The 10731-nt window shown below is 40.6% G+C and overlaps 1 protein-coding gene across 1 annotated transcript in view; it reads right to left on the bottom strand.

The window, feature by feature from the left end:
* Positions 1–3695: 3695 nt before the first annotated feature.
* The window catches only part of ACP3 (acid phosphatase 3), a 45873-nt gene continuing 38837 nt past the window's right edge, over positions 3696–10731 (bottom strand). The window contains exon 11 of the mRNA XM_034994696.1: positions 3696–5988. Coding sequence (XP_034850587.1) covers positions 5870–5988 — 119 coding nt within the window. The 3' untranslated portion in view covers positions 3696–5869. The remainder of the gene's footprint in view (positions 5989–10731) is intronic.

Here is a 10731-nt window from a genome sequence, read left to right as displayed (position 1 = left end):
TTAAGCTGGTGACATCAGTCCCCATTTGGAACAGTTGCCTGTGGGGTCCTGTGTTCGTTCACCAGTCATCAAGGCTCCCAGGTTTCTCATATTGGGGGATACCCTGGCAGCCCACCAGGCCCCTTCTTGGTAAGACAGTCCAGACTTCTACAGCGACCTTCAGGGGGAATATGTACGTTTTGTGCAAAATTAACTGGAAGGACGAGGAGGCCATGTGGTTTAAAACCAGACATATACGGAAGGGTAAAATTTGGTGACAGCACTACAAAGGAAGGGCCAAGTACTTGAGGCACTGTGAAGGAAAAATAATATAAGCTAGTAAAAACAGAAAACCCACTTAAAGAAATTATGTATCTGTGAGCTTTATGAAGGCAGGGTCTACAAATAATTTAGTACTGTATTCCTTATATCAAATAACGGCACAATGGTACTTAACCTTTCCTTGAGCTAAGATTCTCTTTGAAAAATATGAGAGAGGGATGCCTGGGTGGCTCAGTCGGTTAAGCATCTGCCTTCGGCTCAGGTCATGATCCCAGCGTCCTGGGATCAAGTCCCACATCAGGCTCCCTGCTCAGCGGGAAGCCTGCTTCTCCCTCTCCCACTCCCCCTGCTTGTGTTCCTGCTCTCGCTGTCTCTGTCAAATAAATAAATAAAATCTTAAAAAAAAAAAAAGATTCTATTTATTTATTTGAGAGAAACCGTGCACAAGCGGGGGTGGGGGGCGGGTGGAGGGGCAGAGGGAGAGGGAGAAGCAGGCTTCCTGCTAAGCAGGGAGCCCAACACGGGGATTGATCCCAGGATCCTGAGATCATGACCTGAGCCGAAGGCAGATGCCCAACCGAGCCACCCAGGCGCCCCCCAAGTAGGATTCTTAAGGATTCAAGAATAGATTACATTCATAAAATAAGTGGCCATTATGAAAAAGGAGCAATCAATAAATAGGAACGTATTCTTAGAAATAAAAAAAGAACGGAGTTGCTGAAGACTAAATTAGTGTTCTGGAAAATAAAATTTCCTAGGATGTAGAGAAATATTAAAAAGCTGGAAAACAGGTGAGAGAAGTTGAGCATGGAGGATAAATCCAGGAATTTCAAGTTCAAGAATACAATTTTCTTGAGTCAAAGACAAGTATAAGCCAGATTTAATTAGGAAACAGATACACATGCCTATATACATTCTAGTGAAATTTCAGAATTCCATGGATAAAAAGAATATCTTAAAAAGATTTAGAAAAAAAAAAAGAAGAGAAAGAAACAACACCAGATTACTTACTTTGGATGAGAATGATACCAATCAGACTTCTCATCAGCAGTCCTGTATGTTAGAAGACAACAGAATACTACATTCACATTCTGGGGCAAAATGGTTTTCAACCTGAGAATGTATACCTTGCTGACTGATAGGTAAGTGGAAGGGCAAAATACACACATATTTGGACATGTCAGAATCAGAAAGCTTAGTGCTCAAGTATCCTTTAAAAAATTACTTCAAGAGGGGCACCTGGGTGGCTCAGTCGTTAAGCGTTTGCCTTAGGCTCAGGTCATGATCCCAGGGTCCTGGGATCGAGCCCCGCTTCGGGCTCCCTGCTCCGCGGGAAGCCTGCTTCTCCCTCTCCCACTCCCCCTGCTTATGTTCCTGCTCTTGCTGTCTCTCTCTCTCTGTCGAATAAATAAATAAAATCTTTAAAAAAAAAAATGAAAAAAAATTACTTCAAGAAAATGAAAAAAAAAATAGTACAAGAAAGAGGACACCATGCATTATAAGAGCAGTGAAAAATGTGAAATTTCAGAAAATCTAGGTATAAGTATAGCTCATAAAATTCATGCTAGTCACTAGAAGAACTAAAACCAGATATTGTTGACAGGATTGCCTCTGATGAATGCAAGTGGGTAGAAAGAACTTTTACCTTGTATTTTATACCTTTCTGTATTAATGATTTTATTTTTGTTTTAAGTACAATCACTTGTAACAAAAAATTTAATAAAAAATTTAAAAGGCACTCCTCCCCCAATCTAACAGTACTTATATTCTAAGTGTGTTGTCAGATTCCTTCTTTAGAAATTTTATAAGAAGATGAACTAGTTCATTTAGTATTGGATGGTTTTGGAACAAGTCTGGGGTGCTGCTGTTAAGACAGGTCTGCAAATAAAACATTTCAGAAAAATCCTTGATCAATTCAGCACACATACAAAAACAGTCAGATGTATACATATAAGAAAGATGACTTTCTTTTCTTCACAATAACCTGAAAGTGAATCTTGCAAGTTAAAAAAAAACTAAAAATAAAAAAACAATCCAAAACTTTCTGCTTCAAAAAGTTTGTCATCTTGTGGTCTAAAGTGTAATTGTCTAATATGGTAGCCACCGGTCACATACGGCTGTTGAAACTTGACATGTATCTAGTTCAAACTGAGATATGCTGCAAGGGTAAAATACACATCAGATTTCAAATACTTTAAAAAAAAACTGAAAAATATCTCATTAATAATTTTTAAAAGACTAATTACATGTTGAAGTGGTTTTTTTTTTTTTCAGAGCACTGGGTTAAATAAATTTTATTAGAATTAATTTTATGTTTATTTTAAAACCCATATGTGGTCCTTATTTGTGGCTTGCATTGTGTTTCTATTATTCAGCCCTGGTCTAAAGCATCAATATGTGCACACATCCATTACTACTCAAAGGGGGTTTCTATAAAGAGAGTTTTGAAGGAGAAAACTCACATTTTGGCTTTCACTTGCCAAGAAACTCCCCTGGCAATGAAGAAAGGATCAATGCTAGCAATATTAGGACAAGACAGAGTGAGAACAGGAAGTTGGGAGAATAGGGAACATGACTGAATTCAGGGAGAAGAAATGCCATTTCTAATATAAAAAAGTTTGTTGGTTGAATGACTTCCAATAAAATGTTTGCTTCTAAGGCTTGTACTCTTTTAATACCATAAATTATTCTTTTTATAATCATTTTCTCTTAATAATTTCTTTATGCAATGCCATTCTAGCTAGGAATTCTCTACCTACAATTTCCTTAGAACTTTTCTACATGTATATTGATATTTTTTATGTTAGGTCATTTTCCTACATTGATGTGGTAATTACTACATTATTCTAATCCTGTACAAAGGCCTCTATACTGATTCAAATTGCCCAAAGTGGGCAATACATTGCAGAGCAGAAGTTATCTCAATCCTAGTAGTTATCTTTCAAACAATATTTATCCTCGTGTCAACAGAGCTTCTCCGACCCATCTGAAAAGATCACTTTTATCAGTAGAGGGAATTTGCATATTTTTCTGGCAAAAGATGGATGATTAGCTTATTTCCTGAGGAATGTTACAGTGCATTTGTGTTCTCTTCTTTGTCACTGTAGATCATTTCTCACTTGTGATTTTTATTGTCATGGACTATGAAAAACAATTACAGTGTTTACCAACAGAGCAGCTCTGTGGAAGGTAAAAGAAACAATTAAGTTGGAAGTGAGAGCTTTCTTTACAATAATCAAGAGATGGTAAAGGAAGAGAAATAGGGGATATTAAAAAAAAAATCCAGGGGCGCCTGGGTGGCTCAGTCGTTAGGCGTCTGCCTTTTGCTGGCGTCGTGGTCCCAGGGTCCTGGGATGGAGCCCTGCATTGCGTCGGGCTCCCTGCTCGGCGGGAAGCCTGCTTCTCCCTCTCCCACTCCCCCTGCTTGTGTTCCCTCTCTCGCTGTGTCTCTGTGTCAAATAAATAAATAAAATCTTAAAAAAAATTCCAGAAATAATAGAAAGTAGGGGTCCTTTTAGCCATTGCCAGTATTAAAAGATGATATCAGGAAAAGGTTGTGAACACTTTTACATTCTATCAACCCTGTATAAGGCTGTTGTTGGGGTCAAACACCTTAATAATCACATTAGGGATGGACAATTTAGCATTTAGGTCAGTGATTAGCAAATAGGTCCTCTATCAATGTTTGTTAAGTAAGTAAGAAAATCCATGACTTATGGTTCTATTTTCTACTTCTATTTTCAAATCTCATGACTTATTAGCGTAAGATGTTATGGTCTCGTTACTAAAATGGCTGGCTACTTTACAGAGAGAGTAATTTGTCCTTTGTTCTTGCTGCTATAGATGTTTTTCCCCTTCTCAGGTTGAGAATGAAGCCAGATCTTGCATTTCTTTGCCTAGGTGCCTTTTGTGTTGCAGAAGGAAGCAGCAGTTGCCAGGCAAGAGAACACAACTTCCTCCTTCGCAGGCTTTTTTTTTTTTTTTGCAATAGCCTTGGCTCAGGGAGAATTATATAGAAAGTGATAGAGGTAAGTGCTTTAAGTTTACAGGAGAAAGCTGTGGAATCCAAGGGGAGAGGAAGATTCCTGAGACTAAGAGATGGGGCAGGGTTCTAGGAAGGTTTCTGGTTTATAGGCATCACCCCAGGAAGGGGACTGGACAATGTCAGTATGGTGAAGTCCAAGTGTGTGGCCTTGGAAGCCATGCACAGATGTCCTCTGCCTACCTTCAGGAGACCATGTGGGAATGGACAGTGTGTTTACTGGAGACCAGTGTGGACAGCAGCCTAGACTAGGACCCTTATCCAACTCTTCCCACCAATTATGTTCTGGGACCTTTAGTAATACCTGAGAAGGTGAAGAACCCTACCAATGAATGAGACTGAATTTTCCACCAACTGGATGGTTAAAGGCTCAGCGTGGGATAAGATTGTTTAGAATACATTTCAGGCTAAATGCAATGGTATCATTTATGAAAGTGCTTGCTTGGACAATGACCAGTCCATAGCATGAAATGAACAGGTGTTCACCAAACATGAGAACTAGATGTGACTTCTATGTTCATCTAGTCCAGACTCTTCATTTTTAGATTACGAAACCAAGGTTTAAGACTTAAAATAGCTTGTTCCAAGTTGTTGGTCTGAAGCCAGGGCAGAGCTGAGGCAGGGTGTCATCAACCTTCAGCTCACTTTTCTTTCTAGTTTGTCACTTGAGAAATTCAGATCTATTTGTGGTGATCAAATACATTATTATTTCATCATGGCCATGAAGAATTCTCATCAAAGTAAATCTCTTACTTTTAAGATAAAATAAAGAAATCGGAACTATAAAAGTATCTAGGTCTGATGATGGTAGAGGTAAAAAAGAAGAAACGTAGCTGCCTGGAATTTCTAGTTATTTCCCATTATAGAAGTTGTGGGGAAAATGACCCGAGCTACCATTACAGTAGTTGATATTACAGGTTCTGAGAATGAAATACCTCTCTCTAAGGCAGTTTCAATACAGCTATGTGCATGTATGTGTCTTAGCACATATACGCACATACAGAAATCTGTTAGCTACCAAACACTGGGTAGGAGTTTCTTTTCAGGAGTGTGTACATGTTTGTATTAAATCTACTTAACAGCTAAAGAAATGATTTATTTATACCTTCTAATTGGGTCTTACTTCTTAAGAATCATCCTACATGATACTACTTCTAGTTTAATTGTCCTCATTTTCCAGTCTTCTTTAATCTATGTCTTTGTCACACATTGTAAGCTTTTGCTCTTTGCAGGAAAAAAGCTGATTGGAGTTCGATTTCTTCTTTCTTTCTAGACATCCATGCCAGAGAGTGTAACTATCCTTTGCAGAAGAGCCTCCTTCTAGCCGAGAATGAGAAGCCTGCACTACAATGAAGAGTGTAACCATCAGGAGACCTAACCAGGTAACCTGGGGTTCATTCTTCAGTCCCTATGAGCTCAGACCCTGCTCTAGAGAGGCTCGAAAGGAAGGGTGTGGGGAGGGTGATGTCCACATGGCGAAAGGCTGTCCTTCGAATGAGGCATCACTGAGAGATGCTGTGTCCCAGGAGGATGGTCCGGTGTGTCTGCCCTTAGCCAGCCATCTGTTCAGATGTTCCGATAGGGGTCCCTGTGCCAGCAGGGCCCGTGGCGGAGGAGGGTAAACAGCAGCACCACCAGGACACCAGACACCAGGCAAAAGGCAACGGCAAGGGTGACCCTTACAACTGTGGAAAAATTGGAAGAGCAATAATGTAAAATTAATGGATTAGGAAAATATAAAGATTGTAAAATTAATAGGTGAGCAAAATAGGAAGAGCACACATCAGTGCCTTGATTGTAAACTTCAATGGCATTTCTGAAGCAACCTTGAAATCAGCATAGTGTTGTTGTTTTTTTTTAAGATTTTATTTATTTGACAGAGAGAGACACAGCAGGAGAGGGAACACAAGCAGGGGGATTGGGAGAGAGAGAAGCAGGCTTCCTACCGAGCAGGGAGCCCGATGTGGGGCTCGATCCCAGGACCCTGGGAACCATGACCTGAGCTGAAGGCAGACGTTTAATGACTGAGTCACCCAGGTGCCCCGATTTCTTTTTTTTTTTAAGATTTATTTAGGGGTGCTTGAGTAGTTCAGTTGGTTGGGCATCTGCCTTTGGCTTGGGTCATGATCTCAGGGTCCTGCCCTTCCGCTCATGCTTTCTCTCTCTCTTAGATAAATGAATGAAATCTTCACAAAAATAGATTAAATAAATAAAAGATTTATTTATTTATGTGAGAGAGAGAGAGAGAGAGAAAGGCCACAAGCAGAGGGAGGAGCAGAGGGAGAGGGACAAGCAGATTTCGCACTGAGCAGACAGCCTGATGCAGGGCTGGATCCCAGGACCCTGAGACCATGACCTGGCCAAAGTCAGATGCTTAACTGATGAGCCACCCAGGCACTCCCCTCTCTGGCCTTTTTTTTTTTTTTTTTTTTGATTAAAGTATTTCTAAGGTCCTTTCCCAGCATTAACTTCATGCATTTTTATACAGTTAAAATGATCAATTGCTCATGGTCTCAGGGTCAAAGGAAATACTATCATTAATTGGGTCTAAAAGAAATGGAATAGCATCTTCTAGCTTCTGAATATGATTTTCAGTAAATATCTTTTAGAGAGGAAACCTTGAGTACCTGTTAACAATAGCAAGCATTTTTGGGATAACTGTGTACTATTGCTAATCTGTACCTTTATTTATACATATCCCTTTCATAGCTGACCAGTCATGGAAAGATATATGGGGTCATTTTTTATGAGATGCTATTCATTTTCTTATCTGGAAAATTACCTTACACACACATACACCTTAGTCCATGATACTGTATACATCACAAATATAAATTTGTACCATCTCTAAATGTATGTCTGATCTTCACTAAAAATAAAGGATTGCTTGTTGGCTTAGACAGTAGGAGAGCAAACATCTCTCTGATCCTGGCAGCTCTGTCTACAGAAGCCCTAGTGCTCCATGGAACACAGTTGAAAATCACTTATTTAACCTAACCTTATCATTGCAGAGATGAGAAAAAAAAAATAGAGGGATTAGATAATTTGGCTAAGGATAAGCAAATAATTGTATTTGGATTGGAATATGTGGGCTTATCAGTCTCATGATTTAAAAAGCCATCTGTTCACTAATGACTTCCAAATTTAAATCTTCCCCAAACTCAAGACTCATATATCCAACTGTGTACTTGACATATTCCCTTGGACATCTAATAGGCATTTCAATCTCAACAAGTCCAAAAACTAAACTCCTGATTCCCTTGTGTCCTCCCCTACCCCAAACTCTGTTCTTCCTGCAGCCTTCCCCATTTCAGTTGATGGAAACTTCCTTCTTCTAGCGTCTCAGCCCCAAAGTCTTGGAAACTTCCTTGACTCCTCTCTTTCTCTCACATTCTGTAATCAATCTGTCAGGAAATCCTGTTGGTTCTACCAAAAACTATATCTAGAAACCAGGGATTTCTCCTCTTCTCTGCCACCGCCCTGTTTTGAACCATAATCAACTTTTGCCAGAATTATTACAACATCCTCCTGACTTGTTCCCTAGTTTCTATCCTTTCTCCCCTACAATCTATTTTCAACACAGCAGCCAAATGACTTCAAGTCAAATCACGACACTCCTCTACTTAAAACAAAGTCTGCAATGAATGCTCATCTCACTCAGAATGAAAGCCAAAGTCCTAATGATAACAGTTTATGAGACTCTATATCATCTGGCCTGATTAACCTCTTGGAGTTCCTCTCCTACCACTCTCCTTTCACTTACTCTTTTGTCCACATGGGCCTTCTTGTTGTTCCTTAGACATGCCAGAAAACCCCCATTTACTGCCTTTGCAGTAGTTGCTACCATCGCCTAGATGCTCTGCTCATGAATCTCTGCTTAGGTAACTCCATCACCTTCTTTGCTCAAATCTCATCTTCTTCTATTTTTTAGATTTATTTATTTGAGAGAGAGAGGGAGGGAGAGAGAGCGAGTGAGCAGGGGGAAGGGCAGAAGGAAAGAATCTGAAGCAGACTCCCTGCTGAAACTGGAGCTCGATGTGGGGCTCGATCCTACAACCCTGAGATCAGGACCTGAGCTGAAATCAAAAGTCAGATGCCTAACCAACTGAGCCACCCAGGCACTCCTCAAATTTCATCTTCTCAGTGAGGGCTTTCTATTTAAAGGTGCAACCAATATGCCCCTTCCCCACACCCACCCCCAGCTTGGCACTTGGGATTCTCACCTTCCAAAGTATTTGTTTATTATGTTTATTATTTATTACCCATCCCTCTCTCCCTCTAATAGAACATAAGCTTCATGAAGGCAGAAATCTTTGTCTTTTTTGTTCATGAATATATCCCAGGCACTTAGAATAGTACCTGGCACATAGCAGGTGCTCAATAAATATTTGTGGAAAGAATTAATGATCTAGAACTCACAGGTTCTCAATTCATAGTTCAGTGCTTTTCTCATGATGTCAGGATGCCTCTTAGCATCATGAGAAGGTGAATATTAATAAAATTAGATCCTGGTGCCATTACCACTGTGAATGGAGTTAATATAAAGGTGGAGGGAACTGAATAGACTTGAGGAAGGAAGGAAAGGAATAAATGGAAATGAGGGAAGAAGGCAGAGACTAATGAATCTTTAAAATTAATGTTCATGGGTGACTTTCTGTATTTGGAAATTTATTTTCAATTTTTTTGGCTATGTTGTCATAGTAGTCCCATGGAATATGCTTTCTCAATCTTTTTTCCTCCTTCATTCTTTCCCAGACATGCAGTGGGCACACACCATATGCTAGGCCACCTATTGGCCTAACCCAGTATTGGGTTCTGGGGTTCCATGATCCCTGCTTTTGGGATCATCAATATCTAGTGGGAGAACCAGATAGACAATTATGAGATCATGTGATAAATAGTAAAATAAAAGTGTAAAAGACTTGCCATTGGAGTAGAGAAAAAGCTGAGATTAATACAAAGCTTTCTATTTAGAAGAGAAAGAGGTTGGAAAGGCTTCTCAGAAAATGCTAAGATTTGAGCTCGACTCTGAAGTAAATAAGACTTTGCCATGAGACAGAATGAGTTGCACAAGAGTGCCAATGAGCAGCTGCACGTGGCTGGAGTATAGTTCCTGGTGAGTTGAGACCAGAGAGGTAGGTTGGGGCCTAGGTCTTTGAAGGTCTGGTTTGTCATGGGGCACGTGGAAATCATCAACAAGTATGACACATGGAAGTGACATGGCCCAATTTGTGTTTAAAACAAGAAAACAGGGCACCTGGGTGGCTCAGTTGGTTAAGCGACTGCCTTCGGCTCAGGTCATGATCCTGGAGTCCCTGGATCGAGTCCCGCATCGGGCTCCCTGCTCGGCAGGGAGTCTGCTTCTGCCTCTGACCCTCCTCCCTCTCATGTGCTCTCTCTCTGTCTCAAATAAATAAATAAAATCTTAAAAAAAAAACAACAACAAGAAAACAACTGCAGAGAAAGATAGGATGGTGGAGACACTCTAGGCCTGCTGCCTATAGAAATGTCTTTGACAAGATACTGAGGGCTCAGTGCTGGACGTGTGGTCCTGACGATGTGGATGAGGGAATTCTAGCATACTCCTGAAGTAGAACCGACGGGCTCTGTCATGGATAAATGTACTGGTCAAAGAGAAGTGGAATCACTACCACTCATGGGTTCTAGTTTGGGTGAAGAAGATGATTAGGCTATGAACTGAGATTGGAAACACATTAAAAAGGGTCAGTTTGGAGTGGAGGAGGTAACATAAAATTTCATTTCAAATGTAGGCTTATTATCCTCATAGAAAGGGTCAATAGGCCGCTGGAAAAAACAGGTCTTCTGTATGGAGACATGGAAATAAGGATTGTAGGTGTAGAAGATGAAGGCCTGGGTAATAGTGGCCCATGGGGAGGGTGGAGTGAGGGCACCAAGGACCTGATCATTTAGGGGGCTGGAGGAAGGTATGAGTCTGAGGACATAGAAAACACTCAGGAGAGATTCTCTCTCTCTCCTTAATTTTTTAAATTATACACTACCTTGTACTGTGAAGGATTTTGTGAGTTTGACAGAGTAATGTTCTAGAATCTGAGAAAAAGAGGGAGTGATCCGTCGTATCTTACTGCAAAGAGACAGTGCTGGAAATGACTGAAAGCCCTCTCACCACATGGGAGCACGAGAAGGCTGCTGAAGGCAGTGTGAATCAGCACTACTTTTCTGAAAACTATTTTGGCAATAAGTATTAAAAGCCTTTTCCTCTTGCTGTTACTCCCCAAGTCCTGTCTACACTTCCTCTTTCCCCTTTGAATAAGTCTGCCCTCACTCTCATCCTTGGATGACTGCAATAGCCTCCCAGCCATGCTCCCTGCCTGCAGTCCCACTGCTCTCCAGTCCACGCTCCCCACTGAAGGCAGAGGTCTTTCTAAAACAAGAAGCCTGTCCCGTCA

The sequence above is a fragment of the Mirounga leonina genome, unplaced genomic scaffold, assembly GCF_011800145.1.
Source record: "Mirounga leonina isolate KUSES-001 unplaced genomic scaffold, KU_Mleo_1.0 Mir_115, whole genome shotgun sequence".
Classification (NCBI taxonomy): domain Eukaryota; kingdom Metazoa; phylum Chordata; class Mammalia; order Carnivora; family Phocidae; genus Mirounga; species Mirounga leonina.
The sequence above is the reverse complement of the archived record's forward strand: the minus strand, read 5'-3'. Positions and strand labels throughout refer to the sequence as shown.